At 45.3% G+C, this 20,923-nt stretch overlaps 1 protein-coding gene across 4 annotated transcripts; it reads left to right on the top strand.

Moving 5' to 3' along the window:
• Positions 1 to 293: 293 nt before the first annotated feature.
• On the top strand, positions 294 to 17,811 carry kst (spectrin beta chain, non-erythrocytic 5 kst). 4 transcript variants are annotated; one of them, XM_089588704.1, is made up of 20 exons: positions 294 to 633; positions 1,181 to 1,348; positions 2,015 to 2,240; positions 2,784 to 3,897; positions 3,976 to 6,135; positions 6,207 to 6,584; positions 6,657 to 6,962; positions 7,047 to 7,406; positions 7,495 to 7,780; positions 8,458 to 8,676; positions 8,759 to 9,201; positions 9,422 to 9,475; positions 9,635 to 10,040; positions 10,132 to 10,332; positions 10,412 to 15,398; positions 15,469 to 15,746; positions 15,826 to 16,300; positions 16,373 to 16,516; positions 16,595 to 16,672; positions 16,759 to 17,811. In XM_089588704.1, exons 1-20 carry the CDS (start codon positions 514 to 516, stop codon positions 17,046 to 17,048), a joined length of 12,693 nt encoding a protein of 4,230 aa, XP_089444830.1. In that variant the 5' UTR covers positions 294 to 513; the 3' UTR covers positions 17,049 to 17,811. The 4 variants fall into 4 exon arrangements, with proteins under 4 accessions (XP_089444830.1, XP_089444828.1, XP_089444827.1 ...); XM_089588702.1 differs by having other exon boundaries at positions 433 to 633; positions 16,373 to 16,501; XM_089588701.1 differs by having other exon boundaries at positions 433 to 633; positions 16,379 to 16,516.
• The last annotated feature ends 3,112 nt before the right edge of the window (positions 17,812 to 20,923 follow it).

Consider the following 20,923-nt stretch of genomic DNA (forward strand, 5'->3'; position numbering starts at 1 on the left):
AGGGGACCGAGAATTCAACTCCTCCCCACTGTCCCCCTTTTGGCGCGCTCTCGAGAATGTCAAGGTCCCAAAATTACGCACCACCCCGTTCTCTGTAGTTTTTTTTTTTTTTTTTTTTTTTTTTTTTTCCTGCCAAAAAGGGGGAGAGAGGATTCACTCGAGAGACCTGCATATACCGCGTGATTTATATAATTATATACACCGATGTACGCAATTAAATACACATCACAATGTGATGGGACGAGTAGTGCTTTATCGATTGTCAAACGGTTTGTACAACTTGGCACAGGAGGAGCACAGTATGAGCCCGGCGCTGGGCCTCGTCGTCCAAGGTCCACGCAAGGCTTGCCCGGAGGTCCAGCCTCGTTCACGTACCAGCAGCACCAGCTCTACCATTACTTCACCGGCTCGGGCGGGGCCAGTCCGTCCTCGTCGAGCACCAGCCGGCTCGAGCTTTACCACGCCAACAAAAGCACCGACCGCGGCGACCCGTACTCCCGGGTACACAGGAGAATGACGCAGAGGGAGGACGCGCTCAAGTTCGAGCAGAGCCGTATCAAGTCGCTACAGGAGGAACGGCTGCTCATACAGAAGAAGACCTTCACCAAATGGATCAATTCATTTTTGCTCAAGGTATAAACCATTTTTATTATTACCATTATCATTATGTCGGCGCTTGACACTGAATTCCAATCGTCAAAAAAGAGAGAGCCACAAGTATAGGTATATGCCGCGTGCGCGTGAAGGAATTTTCACTTGGGTAGGGGGGGGGGGCGTATGCACAGCTGCGGTTACTCGATTTGAATGTTTGATTGGTGATTCAGCCCATCGAGAGTGTTTCTTTTTCGGTCGGCGCGCCGGCGTGCCCGAATTTCCTTTTTTTACGTATAAGTATATCTGATGCTTCGTGAGAAAAATAAACACTTGGGTGCGCTGATGGCACGGGATTTTATTTTCTTTTTCCAATCAGCGTTGTTCAAATGGTCAATTATGGCTCCGTTATCGCCTCGTAATAAATCGATTTAGTGACGATACTCTCGAGTGTTTACTTTCGCGTTGTTTGATCGTGGCCAATTAAAATACACACCTCGATTTTGATTCTCACGTGTTTGCTGTTTTGGAAAAAAAAAAAAAAAAAAAAATGAAAACAACACGCGTACATGAATTCATTTGTCCACAGGCGCGCATGGAGTTGGAGGACCTGTTCACGGATCTCGCCGACGGTAAGAAGCTGCTGAAATTACTGGAGATTATATCGGGCGAGCGACTCGCCAAGCCCAACAATGGCCGGATGCGCGTCCACAAGATCGAAAATGTCAACAAATCCCTGGCGTTTTTACACACAAAGGTGATAACAAGATACTACCTGCGGATATTCCTTTCTTTTTTTTTTTTTTTTTTTTTTCTTTTTTTTTTTCATCGTATACGTGTTGATACTTTATCGATGCTCTGCTCGCCGATTTTCGGACAGATACCAAGTTTGATTACTGTACTCACTTATCACCACCGAGTGTGCAATAGAATGTCTGAAATATGTGGTGATTTTTTTTCACGCAAACGTTTTTATCGATCGAATTTCCAACTACCGCACTTGTTGGCTCGTGAATTATACGGGTGGTGACATCACCGCCACCGCGATTAATAAACTAAACGCTCCGGCCGGCCGTAGACGAGTAAGCATTGTATAATTTACGTGCGTTCGGTTTTTAACTGTACTCGGATAGTTTATGAATGCTACAGAAAAAATGCTCGATCGTGACGTGTAGGACAGCTAACATGCGGATAATATTCCACGCGTGTGCGTGTGTATACACGTATCTGCATAACTCTGCGACTTCCACGAAATGCCAACTGTAGGAGCGAAGGAAAATAATACCTGATGCCTTGCATCGATGAACGAGTCAGCGATTCGCGATTAAACTTGATTTTTGTATGATTTGAGGCGCGTTGTTAACGATCCTCCTCGTGTTCCGTATTAAATTAGACAATAATATTTCCTTTTTCCCGTTTCAAGGTCCGACTGGAGAGTATCGGTGCGGAGGACATAGTCGACGGTAACCCGCGCCTGATTCTCGGCCTCATATGGACGATTATCCTGCGCTTCCAGATCCAGGAGATCGAGATCGACGTGGACGAGGAAAACGAGAGCAGCGAAAAGAAATCGGCCAAGGACGCCCTTTTGCTCTGGTGTCAGAGGAAAACAAACGGCTATCCTGGAGTCAACATTCAAGACTTTACCGGTAAAGCATACACCGTGCCTCCTTCTCCTTCTTCTCTTCTCTTTTTTCTTCGATGATGCTAGAGGCTATCTTTAGAACGACGCTTCAATTGCGCCAACGTTTATTAGACTTTTTTTTTTTTTTTTTTTTGCTGTGCTGCCACTTCTATTGATTTGTGTCTGCGTTTTGTGCTCGCTTTTGCATTTTAGTTCCAAGGCCCGTGAGGAAAAACAATACTTCATTGATTGCCTCTTGCGTCTGTTTAACGTATGTTATAAATATTATCGGGGGCGCATTGCGAGATAAAGAAAAACTAATTTAATTACACATTGATGACGTAACTTACGCGCGCGCTCCATTGAGTAATTAAACACTTTGTCGCCCACTCGAGGACAATTGGATACTCGGGTCGTTGATTGTTCAAACTGAATTTAATAGAACATTTAAGGAAGATTATTTTTGTTTCTTTACGTGGCGTCGAGGCCATTCGCAATTTTGTTTCGCAATTCGTGTTTTTTGTAAGGAAAATAAATAATCGTTGGACATGATTGTTGCTCGTTTCAGTATCATGGCGAAGCGGCTTGGGTTTCAACGCCCTGATCCACTCGCACCGGCCGGATCTGATCAACTGGTCGGATCTGCAGCAAACCCGGCACATCGACAATCTAAACTATGCCTTCGACGTGGCAAACTCCGAGCTGGGCATACCACGGCTGCTCGACGCCGAAGACGTCGACACGGCCAGGCCCGACGAGAAATCCATCATGACGTACGTCGCCTCGTACTACCACACGTTCGCCAGAATGAAGAACGAAATCAAGAGCGGCAAGAGGATCGCCAATATTGTCGGCCAAATGATGGACGCCGACAAGATGAAGGTCCACTACGGCAAACTGACCGCCGAGCTGCTCGAGTGGATCAAGCTCAAGATGATCGAGCTCGAGGACCGCAACTTCCCGAATTCCCTGGAGGGCATACAGCGCGAGCTGCTGGCGTTCAAGCAGTACCGCACGATCGAGAAGCCGCCCAAGTACAAGGAGCGCTCGGAAATCGAGGCCCTCTACTTCCACATCAACACGCGTCTCAAGTCGCTCAACCAGCCGGCTTTCGTCCCCCAGGAAGGCCAGCTGGTCAACGACATCGAGCGCAAGTGGATCGAGCTCGAGCGAGCCGAGCACAGGCGTGAAGTGGCGTTGCGCAGCGAACTGTTGCGACAAGAGAGACTAGAGCAGCTCAACTACAAGTTCGAGCGGAAAAGCGTGCTCCGCGAGGGCTACCTCAAGGAAATGATTCAGGTGCTGTCGGACCCGCGTTACGGCAGCAATCTCGCGCAGGTCGATGCCACAGTCAAGAAGCACGAGGCCATCAGCGCCGACATCCTGGCGCGCGAGGAGCGCTTCCACGATCTGACCAACATGTCCGAGGAGCTGGTGCGCGAGAACTACCACGGCCTGGAACGCGTGAGGACGAGGGAGCAGCAGGTGCTCCAGCGCTGGCGCGAGCTTCTGGGACTCTTGGACCGGCACAAGGCCAATCTGTCGGCGCTGTGCGCCCTCATGAGCCTCATGCGGGAGATCGAGACGACCCTTGCGAGCGTCCAGGAGCTCCAGCTGAGCTTCCAGAGCACCGAGGTCGGGCCTCACCTACTCGGCGTCGAGGATCTGCTTCAGAGGCACAGGTGCGTATTTTATTTTCTACTCGCTAATATTATATACATCAGGGTTCCTTGCTACCATTGCCTGCTTTGTTTTTACAGTCTGCAGGAGCTGCAGGTCACCGCGCTCGGTGAGAGTCAGCGCAGACTCGTCCGACAGGCGGCTCAGGTGCAGACTCAGGTCGCGGCTCAGGCGCAGCAGCCGGCCACCGCTCAGGCGCAAGGAGCGCCAGTCATCAGTAAGGAGGCCGCGCTACTCGAAGCCAAGCTCGAGCAGCTCAACAAGGCCTACGGCCAGCTGGGCGAGTACAGCAAGGAGCGCAAGGCAAGGCTGGAGGACGCGCGGAACTTTTTCCAGTTCCTGCAGGATCACGAGGACGAGGAGTCCTGGCTGGTGGATCGGCAGCGAATCTGCCGAGCGGGAATACTGGCCAAGGACCTGAGAGCTCTGATATCGCTTCAGCAGAAGCACAAAGCCCTCGAGGACGAGACGAAAACGCGCAAACCCAAGTCCGAGCAGCTCTCCCAGGCCGGCAAGAGACTGGTCCAGGAGCAGCACCCATCGGCCTCGGAGATCGAGAACAGGCTAGAGTCGTTGCAGGAGCACTGGCGCGTTCTCGAGGAACTATTGGCTCTGAGAAAGAAACAGCTGGAGGAGGCTTCCGAAGCTCTGCAGTTCTGCGCAGATGCGAACGAGGCGGACTCGTGGATGAAGGAGAAAATGGCCCTCGTGGCCTCCGAAGACTACGGGGTGGACGAACCCTCGGCCCAGGCTCTCTTGCAGCGGCACAAGGACCTCGAAGGCGAACTCAACGCTTACCAGGGTGACCTGCAATCGTTAAACACCCAGGCAGATCGGCTGCAGCGCGCTGGCGTGTCCGCCCTTCACCTGGACCAAGCGCAGACGGGCGAGAACGAGCAGGCCGAGCCTCTAGCGGAGCTCGAACAGGACGAATGGACGCAAGAAGTGAGATTAGTACCGCAAGACGAGTGGGTCGAGGAGGTGGTCGAGCGCAACGAGCCGCGAGTCGTTCTCGAGGACAGACTCGTCCCGCAAGTCAGGAGCCTGTACCCGTTCAGCGGACAGGGCATGGCTATGGGCAAGGGCGAGATAATGCTTCTGCTGAACAAGACCAATCCGGACTGGTGGAGCGTGCGAAAGGCCGACGGCTCGGATGGCTTTGTGCCTGCCACCTACGTGCGCGAAATCGAGCCGAAGGTCATTCAAGTGCAGGTGCGCAAACTCGAGCGCGTCCAGGCCAAGCAGCGAGTCAAGAAAACGCGAATGGTGAGAAAGGTCGTACCGATACGGCGTACCAAGTCGATCAGATCAGCGGTCAAACCCGCCCATCGCAAGCCGGCCGCCAACGACGCCGACAACCTCGAGAAGCGCATGAAAATGATCAACGACACGTACGCCCGGCTGCAGGAGCTGGCAAAGTCCCGGCACGCCCTGCTCGAGGACGCGATCAGACTGTACGGCTTCTATCGGGAGTGTGACGATTTCGAAAAGTGGATCAAGGATCGGGAAAAGATGCTCAAGGCCGACGACTCGCGCGACAACGTCGAGGCAGCCAAGCGCAAGTACGAAAAGTTTCTCACCGATCTGTCCGCCTCGGGCAAGCGCGTCGAGGCTATCGACGCGGCCGTCAACGACTTTGTCAAACAGGGCCACAGCCAGCTGGACAAGGTCAGGGCCAGGCAGAGGCACATTCACCAGCTCTGGGACCATCTCAATTGGCTGAAGGCGCAGAAGGAAAAGAGCCTCGAGGGCGCTTCGAGTGTCGAGCTGTTTAACCGGACGTGCGACGAAGCCCACGATTGGATGCTCGAGAAGATCACGCAACTCGACACCGCGGAAATCGGGCCGGATCTCAAGACAGTTCAAGCTCTCCAGAGGCGGCACCAGCACCTCGAGCGTGAGCTCGCTCCTGTCGAGGAGAAGGTTCGGAAGGTCAACTTATTGGCCAACAGTGTCAAGAATACATATCCCAACGAGCTAAACAACGTTAACGCGAGGCAAAACGAGATTCGCGACATTTGGAACAAGGTGCAGAACAAGGCCTTGGAGAGACGTTCGAGGCTGGAGGATGCCGTGGGCCAACAGATCTTTATGAACAGTTCGAAGAATCTGATCAACTGGGCGACGGAGGCGCACGAGATCATGAAAGCCGAGGAACCGGTGAGGGACATTGCCACAGCGGAAAGGCTTAAGAAACAGCACGTGGAACTCGGAGAGGAGGTCAAAACGAAGGAGGACGAGTGAGTATAGTGAGAGTTTTGTGAGTTGAGTGTCTTTAAAGTTGATTGACATTTGTAATTGTTTTCTCAAGATTTAGAGAAGTTGAAGCTCTCGGAAGTCAGTTGTTGCTGCGAAACCCATCACTTTCCGAAGTTAAAGAGCGACACGACAAACTTCGTGGTTTGTATGATTCCGTGAAATCGACTTGGCAAGCTAAGCAAGCTTGGCTCGGACAGTGCCTCGAACTGCAACAGTTTAACAGGGAAGCCGATCAGATCGACGCTACGACTAGCTCCCACGCAGCTTTCCTCGAGTTCGGCGATCTCGGGGAGTCGCTCGATGACGTTGAAGCTTTGCTGAAGCAGCACGAAAAATTCGAAAATACCCTGAGCGCGCAGGACGATCGGTTGAAGATCTTCAGCGAAGTGGCCGAGAAGCTTATTGCACAGAATCACTATGACAAAAACAAGTGAGTACTTTTTATCGATGCAATTAAAAAACTATTCAGGGGGAAGTGTGATGGAGTATAATTTTATTGCAGTATCTACGAAAAGAGAAATCAAGTGCTTGCGCGCCGCGCAGCTGTCAAAGAGACAGCTCAGCGCCGAAGAGCTGCTCTAAAAGCATCAGAGTATTATCAGCAGTTCTCCGCTGAGGTCGATGATCTGAAGGACTGGTTGAGTGACAAAATGAAAACAGCGTCAGACGAGACTTACAGAGACTTGAACAATTTGGAACGAAAGCTTCAGAAACACGAAGCTTTTGAACGAGAACTGAGAGCTAATGAAGGTCAGCTAAGGACTGTAAACAAAGCCGGAAAAGCTTTGATTTCCGAGGAAAACTACAGGTTATTAGTCTGGATTTTTATTTATTTATTTTTTTTCAATCTCGCGAAGACAAAAAATTATATACATGGTACATGTACTTTTAGAGCCGAAGATGTTGGAAAGATTTTGAAAGACTTGAATGAGCAGTGGGATCAGCTGGTCGTTCGATCGTTAGAAAAAGGAAGGAGGCTGAGACAAGCGGCTGCTCAACATGGGTACAATCGCGTTATAGAGGATGCTCGTCTAGATCTGGGAGAGATCGAGAACGCCATGGCAAGCAAGCAAGTGGGCAAAGATTTACGCAGCTGCAAGGATCTCTTGAAAAAACACCAACTTTTAGAGACTAAACTCATGCAGTGGGAACAAAAGGTCAACGATCTCGTGACGATGGGCCAAGAAATGGTTCACGAGGGCCACTTCGATGCTCCTAATATTTTGAAAACTAGTCAAGCTACACAAAAAAAGTAAGTTTACTTGAAAAAAAACTGCATCATCAGTTATGAGTATAAATATTTTTTAAACTACCTAATTCTGATGTATTTTCATTTTAAGATTCCAGAGTCTGAAGGAGCCGGCAAAAAAACGTCGCGAGGCGCTGGAAGAAAGCTTGCGATTCCACAAATTCGGCTTTGAGTTGGATGCGGAATTACAGTGGATTAATGATCACTTGCCTCAAGCCTCCTCCGCTATGATGGGTCAGAACTTGCACCAGGCGCAATCTCTCCACAAAAAGCACAAAAAATTCGAAGCTGAGATAATGGGACATGAGCCAATGATCATGAAAACTCTTGCATCTGGTCAAAATCTCATCGATCAAGTGCATCCTGAACGAAATAAGGTACATGCGATGCATAAAGAATTTTTCAAACATCCCAAATTAATAAATATTTTCATGAGAGGTCATTCACTTTTCATAACAATGTTCTTTCCAATTAAAAAAATTAGCACAAAAGGGAAATTTTGTCAGCACTTATTACTGTTGTTGATGTTACTGTAAATATATTCATTCGTTTAGGAGTTCAAGAATCTTTTCAATGAAATACAGTTGTATGATTTCTATTACAAACCACTGGGAGACTATTGCGTCTTTATTCTCGGTTGAGGTAAGAAGGAGGAAGGAAGCAGAACCAAAAGCTCACGCGAAAAAACTTAATTACAGTAGACGTGTGTTTTTTGGTTTAGTGCGTGCTGAACTAGAGAAAGAAAAAAAAAACTGCAAATAGTTACAGTGGATGCTTCTTATGTGTTTATGGCTTCCTATTTTTTTGTCACAATGTTGTAATTTTATTTTGATTATTTGAAAAGTGTTTTTTTGTAACTTTCAAAGTCTCACAAACTTTGGCTATTGATGTCCGCGCATGAAACACAATGAATTTTTATTCACATTCACTGGTTTGATTTAGCTTATAATTATGTGTATTTCAAATAACTAGTGTACGTGTCTTGCAGCTTTTGTATTGAAAAACTTGCCAGTTTCTTTCTTTTGTTACCTTTCTTTAATGATTGGAATTTTAGATTCAAGAGCTGTGCGACAACTTGAACGATGCATGGCAAAATCTTCAAGAGAAGGCAACGGAGCGAAGTCACGCTCTCGATTTGTCCCTAAAAGCTCAAGAATTTTTCTTCGAGGCTGGAGAAGTGGAAAGTTGGCTCGTCGAAAAGAACGATGTACTAAGCTCTACCGACTATGGACGCGATCGCGATGCAGCCACAAAATTACTTACCAAACATAAAGTATGGTTTTTGCGTACCATCTAGCTAAAATCATTTGACAATTTCGAACTTTCCAAGGTGTTGATAACAAATTTCATCTCAGGCTTTGGAACTCGAGTTAGACACCTACAATGGCATTGTCACGGAAATGGGCAACACCGCCGCTACGATGATTAATGCCAAACATCCCGACAGCAAGTCTATTGCTAACAAACAACAGGCAATCGCTCAGCAAGTTCGATCTCTGCAACGCCTAGCTGCTCAAAGACAGCAACGGCTGATGGAAAGTATGTACAGACACGAGTACTTCCTCGAAAGCCGAGAGCTCGAACAGTGGATCAAAGAACAAGAGCAAACAGCTGCCTCCGAAGATTATGGCCAGGACTACGAACACTTGTTGCTCCTCCAGGGCAAGTTCAACGATTTCAAGCACAGAATCGAGGCTGGCTCGGAAAGATTCAATCAGTGCCAGGTTCTTGCGAAAAAGCTCATTGCCAATGAAAGCCCGTACATCCAGGATATTGAGAAGAGACAAGAGCAGCTTGGGTAAGCAATCATTCAATCAATCACATGGTTTAAGGTTTTTCGTTTTCGTTTGTGATTTCTCATGTGTTGTACATATACGTCATTTAAAAAATGATGAATTATTTTTTGCATGATAAAAATAGATGTGACCTAGAATTAAGAATAATGTGGTTTAGCATGGTTTTTTAGTTGGGGTAAGGGCTTACTAACATTCGTGACTTTTCTGTACATAAATAATTAGAAAAGATGAAGATGATCCAGTACTCGAGGTGGCACAATTGCATGCATCAGTATGGTAAGTCTGAGTGCGTTGTTTTTTCATTGATTACTAATTTTATTGTACAGAGTTACGGTTTAATGTTGTTAGTGTGTGCTGTGTGGATTTTTTGTGTGCGATTTCAGACCTTAGTTAAATTGTTCTATAAATTTTACCTCTGTCCTATTTTCCTTACAGCGAGTCTTGGCAGCATCTGCTAAAACTTGTGCGCAACCGAGAACAACGTCTGCAAGCGGCTGGTGAAATTCACCGATTCCACCGAGACGTTGCAGAGGCCCTGTCGCGCATTCAAGAGAAGAAAGCCGCTCTTCCAGACGATCTCGGCCGAGACCTCAACTCAGTATTGGCTTTGATTCGCCGGCACGAAGGTTTTGAAAATGACCTGGTCGCCCTGGAGGCACAACTTCAGGTGCTGGTCGAAGACTCGGCCAGGCTACAAGCTCTCTATCCGGGTAACAACGCTGTACACATAGATCAGCAGCAAAAGATCGTTTTGGCTAACTGGGAAGAGCTCAAGGAACAGTCGGCCCACCGGCGTGATCAGCTGCAGGCTAGCTGCGATCTTCAAAGATTTTTGACTCAGGTACGAATCAACAACCTCGAAGTTTAACACTAATTGCGGAAAGATTTTTTTTTTTTTTTTTTTTCTTTAAATCAACCAATTTGTTACGTAGGTCCGAGATCTGATGAACTGGACAGCTGGATTGTGCGCAACCATGTCGACGCAGGATAACGTTCGCGATGCCGCTAGTGCACAAAATTTGAAAGCCGAGCATGAAGCTCTGAAAGGAGAAATCGAGGCTCGAGAAGACACTTTCAGTTCTGTCCTAGATCTTGGCGAAGCTATGGTTCAAACTGGCCATTATGCAGCTAGTGTGAGTACACATGGCTCTACGAAATACAATTTAATAAAAGAGATGTTACTTTTGAAATATCATCGTCAATTTTTCGCAGGAGGTCGAAGAAAAATGCAGCCAACTGTTGGATGACAGGCAAAAATTACACACCGCTTGGCAGCAGAAAAAGATCCATTTGGACCAGTTGATCGATTTACATTTCTTTTTGCGCGATGCCAAGCAGCTGGACAACTTGTCGATATCACAGACAGCTGCATTGAACAACGACATCGGTATGTCGGTGGAAGAGATCGACGCCCAAATAAAAAAACAAAAGGGCCTGGAAAAACTACTCTACACGCAAGAGGAGAAATTCGCTGCTCTGCGAGAACACGGGCACAAGCTGCTGTCCCAAAATCACTTTGAGTCGCGCACCATATCAAAGCGCCTTGACGAGGTTTTCCAAAAACGAGCACGTGTCTGGGAATTGGCTGGACATCGCAGAGTGCGGTTAGAGGCTGATTTGATGCACGCACAGTTTGTCAGAGACGTGGCCGAAGCTGAGACTTGGATTGGCGAGAAACAGAAGAAACTTGAAGCTGAGGCAACAAAGGGTCAAGTCTCAAGCCTCGAAGACAAGATCAAAAAGCTTCAGAAGCACCAAGCCTTCCAAGCCGAGTTAGCCGCCAACCAAAGCAGAATCGAGGAAATCAAGGTCAATAGTGAGACGCTGCTGACAAAAAAGCATCCAGCCAGCGGTGAAATTCGCCAACAACTAGATAATTTGCTCTCGTCCTGGAATAAACTATTAATCGAGTCCGAAAATCGCGGCAGGGGATTGGAGGAGGCACAAGATATCCTTGACTTTAACAATCAAGTCGAGAAGATCAAAGCCTGGATCCGCGACAAAGAGATGATGGTCCAGGCTGGTGGTACTGGTAAAGATTACGAGCACTGTTTGAGCTTGCAGCGCAAGCTTGACGACGTCGACAGCGATATGCGAGTCGACGAGTCTAGAATGGAGTCGCTCAACGCTTTGGCCGACAAATTGATCAAACAGGGCGAAGATGAAGAAACCAAAACAATTCAACAGCGCTGGGACACCTTGAACAACAAATGGCGAGGCCTACAAGGAGACCTCGGAGCGTATCGTGAGACTCTAGCTGGAGCTTTGGAAATCCACCTGTTCAACCGTGACATCGACGATACCAATCAGAGAGTCGTGGAAAAATCACTGGCCATGAATACAAACGACGCTGGGAAGGATTTGGCTGGCGTCGAGCACTTGCAGAGAAAGCAGGAGGCCATGGAGAGAGATATGACGGCCATCGAAGGAAAACTAAAGGAACACCAAACTGAAGCGCACAAGCTTTCGCAGAAATATCCCGACAACGCTGCCCAAATAAGCGGAATGCTCTCGGAACTCGAGACCAATTGGAACGAGTTGCAGCGCTTGACCAGTGAAAGGCGCGAAAACCTTGGCCAAGCTTACGAGCTCCACAAATTCCGAGCAGAGCTGCGAGAATTGGAAACGTGGGTGGCAGAAACTACCAAGCGAATGAGCGAGGCAGAATCGCCGGCAACTATCCTAGAAGCCGAAGCTCTATTGGAACTCCATCAGGAAAGAAAGGCAGAGATCGATGGTCGTCAGGACACCTTCAAAGCCTTGGGAGACCATGGCCGAAAATTGATTCCGGTGCAGGGTGAGTGCATGCAAGAGAGCTTGCATCATTTGGAAAATTTGCACCTGGAGCTCAATGAAGCCTGGCATTCTGGTAAAAGGAAACTCAAGCAGGCCCATCAGTTGCAACTGTTCAAAGAACAAGCTAATCAAGCCGACAGCTGGCTCGCGACGAAAGAAGCCTTTTTGAACAACGACGATCTTGGAGACTCGCTGTCCAGCGTAGAAAAGCTCATGCGCAAGCACGAGGACTTTGAAAAAATGTTAACCTCCCAATTGGGTCGCATAGAAGAGCTGGAGAAATTCGCCAACGTCATTCTTTCCGAGGACCACGCCGATGCGGAGAGTATCAAGTCTCGTCTAACCGATGTATCCTCGCGAAGAGACAAATTGAAGAGTAGTGCGGCCAGCCGACGAAGCAGGTTATTAGAAAGCCGGCGACTGCATCAGTTCTTGAGGAACGTCGTGGAAGTTGAGAGCTGGCTCCATGAGAAACAGCAGGTGGCTAGCGACGAGAGTTACAGGGACTCGACGAATTTACAGAGCAAAATCCAGAAGCACGCGGCGTTCGAGAGCGAACTAGCAGCCAACAAGGGTAGAGTGTCCGCTGTCACCAGCGAAGGCGAGGCACTCGTCAAAGAGGACCACTTTGCTTCCAAGGAAATTCAAGAGCGAGTCAACGAACTTGACGCGGAATGGGAACTGTTGCAGGAAACCAGCAAACTTAAGAAAAATCGTCTTGACGACGCGTACCAGGCACTCCTGTTCAACCGTACCCTGGATGAATTTGAAGCTTGGATGGACGAGATCGAGACGCAATTGCAGTCCGAGGATCACGGCAAGGACCTCTCGAGCGTTGCTAACCTCTTGAAGAGACATACGAATCTGGAGAACGACGTTATGAGCCATAACGAGGCTTGCGAGTCGATGAAAGACACCGCGGCCAATTTCCAACGTGCCAAACACTTTATGAGTGAAGAGATCCAAGAGAGGGCCTCTACCATTATCAACAGATACCACGGCTTGCAGGAGCCAATACAGATACGCAGGGACAACCTCGAGGACGCCAAACTGCTGCATCAGTTCGCTCGGGACGTCGAAGACGAGCTTCACTGGCTGTCCGAAAAAGAGGTGTTGGCAGGTAGCAAAGACCTGGGTAGCTCGTTGACGACGGTACAACGACTACAGAAGAAACACCACGCACTAGAAGCTGAGCTAATATCGCGCGAACCGGTTGTTTCGTCGCTGGCGAGCAGGGCCACCGCCATGGTGAGGAGTGGCCACTTTGCCTCGGAAAAAATTGACGCCCTGTCTCGTGAACTTCAGGAGAAATTGATACACTTGCGAGATCTAGCTAGCAACAGAAAGCTCAGGCTGCTCGATGCCGTTGAATCCCAGATGTTTTATGCCGAAGCTGCCGAGGCTGAGCAGTGGATCAAAGAAAAGCAGCCGCTACTCACTTCGATGGATTACGGGAAAGACGAGGACTCGGTTCAGTCGTTATTTAAGAAACTGGAAGGCGTTGAACGCGATCTGTGCGGCTTCACGAGCACCATAGAAAATCTAAAAAAATTGTCGAAAGGCTTGATCGAGAGGCATCACTTTGACAGTAAGAACATTGCGTACAAGCAGTCGGAGATTGAGCACAAATTCGAAGACCTGCAGAACTTGAAGGAGAAACGGTCCCAGAGGCTACTTGAGAGCGAAAAGTATCACAGATTCATTCAGCAGGCCGACCAGGTCATCGAATGGATCGGCGATCAGACGACGATTGCAGCCTCCGAGGATTACGGTGCCGACGTCGAGCACGTCGAGCTGCTGATTCAAATGTTCGACAACTTCCTCTCGAGCTTGATTAGCAGCGAAAACCGAATGACCGGAATAATTGATGCCGGACAGAAGCTGATAGAAGAAAAAAATCCGGAATCAAGCAAAATCCACATGAAGATCGACGAGACGAAGCAGCAGTGGGAGGACCTCAAGGAACTGGCCCACGCACGACAGGAAGCGCTAGCCGGAGCCAAGCAGGTGCACATGTTTGATCGCACGGCCGACGAGACCATCTCCTGGATTCAGGAGAAGGAAGCCACCCTTGGCTCCGATCACGAGTACGCTCACGATCTGGAGACCATACAGGCTCTCGTTCGAAAACACCAGGGCTTGGATACCGACTTGAAGGCAGTGAAAGAGCAAGTTGACTCGGTCATGGAAGAAGCGTCACGATTGGCCGGGTTGTTCCCGGACGCGACGGAACACATAGCCGTCAAACACGAGCAGGTGGACGAGGCGTGGAGCGATCTACTGGAAAAGGCCGCACAACGCAAGAGTAAGCTCGTCCAAGCCGAACAGCTGCAGGCGTACTTTGACGAGTACCGCGACCTCATCTCCTGGATCAACGAGATGGTGGCAAAAATCACAGCTCCAGAGCTTGCGCGCGACGTGCCGGGCGCCGAGGCTCTGATCAGCCGGCACAGCGAGTACCGTGCCGAGATCGACGCCCACGATGATGCCTTTGCCAAATTCTACGAGGCTGGACAGAAACTCGTGCAGCAGGGGCACTTCCTTGCCAAAGAGATTCAAGAGAAGGTCTCGGTTCTCAAACAAAGGAGCCAGACTCTCGAAGAGACCTGGGAACGCAGGAAGCTCATTTACGAGCAGAATCTTGATACGCAAACGTTCAAGCGCGACGCCGAGACGCTGGAGAACTGGCTTGTAAGCCGAGAGCCCATGCTCAAGGACGAACAGCTCGGAGAGTCCATCCAGCAGGTCGAGGAGCTCATCATGAAGCACCAAGACTTCGAGAAGACAGTCGAGGCTCAAGAGGACAAGTTTAATGCGATCAAGCGTATCACGATGCTAGAGAGGGCCTTCCAGAAACAGCTTGAGTCTGAAATGGCAGCCCGACAGGCGGAAAAGGAGCGCACCGAAAGGGCACGCCTCGAGGAGCGCAAACGCAAGGAAGTGCAGAGAATTACCGAGGAGCGGAAACGAGAAGAGGAGCGAAGGCGATACGTCGAAAGCCCGCGACACGCATCCAGGAACGAGATGAACGGCACGTACGACCACGATCCGTCGATGGACGGTTCGCCCTCGCCAGTAAAGAGTGAAGCCAGCGATAGTTCACAAAACACCACGCCCAGCAAGTCATACGGTGGCCTTCATCACATGCTTAGCGACAGGCTTCGCAGAACGTCCGCCGCCGACATTAAGCGCGCCGAGAGCATGAAAGTGGACACCAAGAAACCAAGAAGAACGCCAAGCTTTACCACGAGGAGGAGAACGCAGAGCTTTAGGAAGCACCAGAGGATAGAGAATGTGGATTCTCTGCCACCGGTCGAGATCCAGGGTGTACTGGAAAGAAAGCACGAGCTCCAAAGTGGCGGCAAGAAAGCTGCCGTTCGTTCGTGGAAACCTTACTACACTGGTAATTTCACGGAAGGGAAAAAAAAAATTTGCAATCTTTTTTTCACTCTATTATTAACTTTCTTTTCTAGTTTTATGTGGTCAGCTGTTGTGCTTCTTCAAAGACATCGATGACTTCCAGTCTAGCAAAGCGGCCACTGCTCCAATCAATATTTTTAACGCGACTTGCGAAAAGGCTGATGATTACACCAAACGGAAGAATGTATTTAGGCTGAGGTGTACGGATGGCTCGGAATTTCTGTTCCTGTCGTCCAACAAACAGGACATGGAAGATTGGGTGAACAAAATCTCCTTCCACGCAAAATTACCGCCAAGCCTGCAACTCATGAGTTATGATGATTCGCACAAGGTAAAAATGACACATTGAATGTACGAACTGCCACGATGAACCTTTTTTAAATATTCTTGATTTATTTGGTATTTTTCAGGATGGCGTACACAACTTGACACCAGATCACGCAGAAGATACTTTATCGACTGGCAGTAGTCACGCTTCGACACCCGAAATGGAGCGCAAGAATTCTGTGATTAGACGTGATATGCCAACGAGTCCCAACAAGCCTCCAACCGACTATTCTCCGCAACATCAACATCATCACCAGCAGTCAATCAGCAAAAAACGCATAGAAGCCAGCAGAAATTCCGACATGTCGAGACTACCTCCCGATACTCAGCCGCAAAAAGAATTCTTGCAGATGTACATGCAGCAGCAACAGCATCATCACCATACGGTACAGAAACCGGTTCAACAGCAGTCGAGACAGCATGATCAATTCGTTCAGAGAGAACAGCAATACATGACTCATCCGAGCGACAAACCACCTATACCCCCAAGAGGAGCTCCTCCGCCAGTTCCAACAAGATCACCAAGTTTCGACGGTTCAGTTCCGATCAGACGAAATGGTATTGTTGGAAAAATATGTTTTATTTTAATCTTGGATACATTGCAATAATTTCTTTACGAATTCTTTTAAGATGTAGAACACTATGGGCAGCAATCGAGGCCACAATCTTATCAGCCACCAAGTGGAAACGTCAGTGTAAACGGTACCTCTGGTCAATATAACAAAAATGACGGTGGTTGGCATCACTATCAACAACAAGGTATACGCACTGCCAGTAAAATGATTGTTCCAAGTGTTCTTTATAAATTTACAAAATGAAAGGATTTTCACTAATTCACATTGCGCTTCACAGAAATAGTGCCTCCTCTACCGACTACAGCTCCGCCTTCCTCGAACAAAAATGCACATTGGAATAGTGCACATGATAATGGTAAAGTTGCTACACGTGTATATCTTGATTAATGCGTTCCAACAATTCTTCAGAAGAAACATTGTGTTTTTTTTTTTTTTATTTAGCATATGGAAACATACCAGTTAATACGAGACAAGTATCTCCACAACAACACCAAATGAACACGTATGCCAATAGACCGACCTCGCTACCTCCCTATGTCCCTCCACCTATGGCATCTTCTCCCACGACGCCCGCGAATATATCAGTGGTCGATGGTAGCGGCAGGCGAGCCTCGGAAAGTGGCTCAGAAAGTGAGCACAGCTTCAGTGGATCACGTAAAGATCGCGACTACAAGAAAAGTTCTGTTCTGAGCAATCTATTTGGCAGACGCAAAAAGCCTTCGCAACAGTAATCGCGCGCATACTCGGTGAATACCGAGAATATATTTTTTTTATGAAATGTACTATTTGTTTAAGTATTTTTGTTAGATTCTCAGGTTATACTCATTGTTTATAAATGCCTTGACCATGGCTTGAACGTTTTCAAGTTATGTGAATAATCATTGAATGAATTTTTTTTTTATTCACTATTTTTGTTGAATAGTTGTTGCGAATGATCGCAAGTTATAAAAAAATTTTTTAAAAATTTAAAAATCAGTATCTTGAGTCTGGTACCAAGAAAAAGAGAAGTGATCAAAGTTACAGAACAACCACTACTTTAGCCTGTCAAGCCAGAAGAATCAGAATCAATCAGCAATCATTGAATGGTATATATGGTACAAAACGCATATTCTGACTTGAGATGTACCTGACCATGTAATTGAAAAAACGAGTAAGATTGTAAACTCGACAGTAGCGCAGAGATTTGTGTTTATTTTGTAGATTATTTAATTATATATATGTTGAAAAGAGTGTTAAAAAAATATTGTATATTCACATTCTACTATTCCGAATCAATAATGTATTAAGATATACGAAATGAAAACTTATTCATATTGTAGTTTTTAAATATGAAAAAAGCTTTCTTTTTTGTAAGAATAAAACATCACTGTAAAGTTATATGCTTAATAATTACCCATGTCTTTTTGAAATTTTTTTTTTATTGTACTATGCTTTAGTGTTGTAAAACTAATATACTGTAATCAAGTCTAATTAATAAAGACGCGACTGATTTAATTTTTTACGACTGTAAAATTTTTTTGTAATTGAAAACCTATAAATTTTAAGTGTCGTTAATAAACAAAGAACTCTTTTAGACTGAAAAATTTACGTACTTACAAGTTAACTGTTTATTGGAACTATAAAGTTAAAGGGCTGTGCTTCCATAAGTTAATAGTAAAAAGTCTTAAGTATTGTAATTTTGTAAATGTGGTCGATTTTATAAGCCTATAAGATAAGTAGAATATTTATACTTTTGGAGGTCAATTTTCAGGTATAAGATAAATTGTACATTTGCCGCAAACAGCACAAAAAATGTCACTACTTTGGCACTAGCTCATCAGCAGGATACTCTCCTTAAACATACTGTGCACTCAAGTTGTGATTTTTTACTTCCAAGTTTCGCTCAAACCAAAGTCCCATTCTCGGAGCATTACAAATAATTTGAAATAATAACTAGTACGTATGATAAACAAATATTTAATATTTACGGAAAAGCTCAATCACGATATCTACATAAAAACGCAGAATCGTAAATCTACCTCCAAAAGTATATATAAATATATAGGAGGTCAATTCTCGGGTAAAAGATAGATTGTAAACTTGCCGCAAGTAGCATAAAAAATGTCAACTTTTTATTGTCTATCTATAAGATTAGTTGCGGCTGGTTTACAACTAATAAAGTGACTTTACTGTAAATAGCAATAATTATTTGGATCAGCGCCATCTAGCGGTCTTCATTTTTTGGCCAAAAGTGGCCTCTAAAATTCTCAATCAGAGCAATCAAGATTAGAGCCATTTAGTCAATCATAAACCAGCCGCAACTCATGACAAAGCTATAGAATGAAAAAATAACGATACGTGTGTTTTTGGCGGCAAGTTAACAATCTATTTTCTACCAAAAAATTGACCTACTATGTATTTATACTTTTGAAGATAAATTTTCGAGCATAAGATAAATTGTTAACTTGCCGCCAAAAACACACGTATCGTTATTTTTTCATTCTATAGCTTCGTCATGAGTTGCGGCTGGTTTATGATTGACTAAATGGCTCTAATCTTGATTGCTCTGATTGAGAATTTTAGAGGCCACTTTTGGCCAAAAAATAAAGACCGCTAGATGGCGCTGATCCAAACAATTATTGCTATTTACAGTAAAGTCACTTTATTAGTTATAAACCAGCCGCAACTAATTTTATAGATAAACAATAAAAAGTTGACATTTTTTATGCTATTTGCGGCAAGTTTACAATTTACCTTCTATCCGAAAATCGACCTCCAAAAGTATAAATATTCTACTTATCTTAATATGCTTATAAAATCGATAATATTTACAACATTTTAATACTCTAGACCTTTTACCATTAACTCATATAAGCACAAATTAATCAGTCGAAAAGAGACAACTGAAGAAAAAAGGTCTTAAAAAGAAGCACAGGATCCGTACCATAAGTACGGCCCCTGTCAAACGAAAAGTCTCATAAGAATGGAGCATTGGATCTCACTTGATCAGAGAAGATTGGGTTCTTTGTTTATTTATATTACTTAAAACTTACTTCTCTGTAATAAATGTATTTTTTATTTCGTGAGATCCAATGCTCCATTCTTAGGAGACTCTTAGTATGACTGTGCATCTTTTTCAGTCCTTTTTTCTTCAGTTGTCTCTTTTCGACTGATTAATTTGTGCTTACATGAGTTAATGATAAAAGGTCTAGAGTATTAATATGTTGTAAATATTATCGATTTTATAAGCAAATTAAGATAAGTAGAATATTTATACTTTTGGAGGTCGATTTTCGGATAGAAGGTAAATTGTAAACTTGCCGCAAGTAGCATAAAAAATGTCAACTTTTTATTGTTTATCTATAAAATTAGTTGCGGCTGGTTTATAACTAATAAAGTGACTTTACTGTAAATAGCAATAATTGTTTGGATCAGCGCCATCTAGCGGTCTTTATTTTTTGGCCAAAAGTGGCCTCTAAAATTCTCAATCAGAGCAATCAAGATTAGAGCCATTTAATCAATCATAAACCAGCCGCAACTCATGACGAAGCTATAGAATGAAAAAATAACGATACGTGTGTTTTTGGCGGCAAGTTAACAATTTATCTTATGCTCGAAAATTTATCTTCAAAAGTATAAATACATAGTAGGTCAATTTTTCGGTAGAAAATAGATTGTTAATTTGCCGCCAAAAACACACGTATCGTTATTTTTTCATTCTATAGCTTCGTCATGAGTTGCGGCTGGTTTATGATTGACTAAATGGCTCTAATCTTGATTGCTCTGATTGAGAATTTTAGAGGCCACTTTTGGCCAAAAAATAAAGACCGCTAGATGGCGCTGATCCAAATAATTATTGCTATTTACAGTAAAGTCATTTTATTAGTTATAAACCAGCCGCAACTAATCTTATAGATAGACAATAAAAAGTTGACATTTTTTATGCTATTTGCGGCAAGTTTACAATCTATTTTTTACCCGAGAATTGACCTCCTATATATTTATATATACTTTTGGAGGTAGATTTACGATTCTGCGTTTTTATGTAGATATCGTGATTGAGCTTTTCCGTAAATATTAAATATTTGTTTATCATACGTACTAGTTATTATTTCAAATTATTTGTAATGCTCCGAGAATGGGACTTTGGTTTGAGCGAAACTTGGAAGTAAAAAATCACAACTTGAGTGCACAGTATGTTTAAGGAGAGTATCCTGCTGATGAGCTAGTGCCAAAGTAGTGTACAAGGAAAGAACCGCTTCAACTTTTCGACGTAGTGCTATAAAAAGTAATCGCCGGCATAATCAGTTTGCAAAATTTTGGTAAACGACAGGAATTGATAAAGTTTCTTTTCTTCTTTTTATTACAAAGTTCCGTTGACATTATAGTTTCCACACGCCTTAAAACTTACCTTGTTTCTTACTGTTGCTACATAATAATTTGAGTAAATATTCATCATCAATTACTATCCACTCATCCACTGTGTGCAAATATAGTTATAATGAGTTTTAGGTCGAGTAATCATTTATTGTAGGAAATCCGTGCCTTTTGCGAACGCAGCCGTAGCTTGTAGCTGTACGGCAGTATTTAAGTAACTTTATAGCGCTCTACTATTTCCAACATCTCA

This window comes from Copidosoma floridanum, unplaced genomic scaffold (genome assembly GCF_036245765.1).
Source record: "Copidosoma floridanum isolate Cflo_tuat_1 unplaced genomic scaffold, Cflo_Japanese_pri ptg000007l, whole genome shotgun sequence".
Classification (NCBI taxonomy): domain Eukaryota; kingdom Metazoa; phylum Arthropoda; class Insecta; order Hymenoptera; family Encyrtidae; genus Copidosoma; species Copidosoma floridanum.

Coding starts and splice junctions, on each gene's coding strand:
- kst (XM_089588704.1), top strand. CDS start 514: ATGACGCAGAGGGAGGACGCGCTCAAGTTCGAGCAGAGCCGTATCAAG. Junction 9,202..9,421: donor AAGAGACAAGAGCAGCTTGG/GTAAGCAATCAT, acceptor ATAAATAATTAG/AAAAGATGAAGATGATCCAG. Junction 16,301..16,372: donor AGTTCCGATCAGACGAAATG/GTATTGTTGGAA, acceptor AATTCTTTTAAG/ATGTAGAACACTATGGGCAG.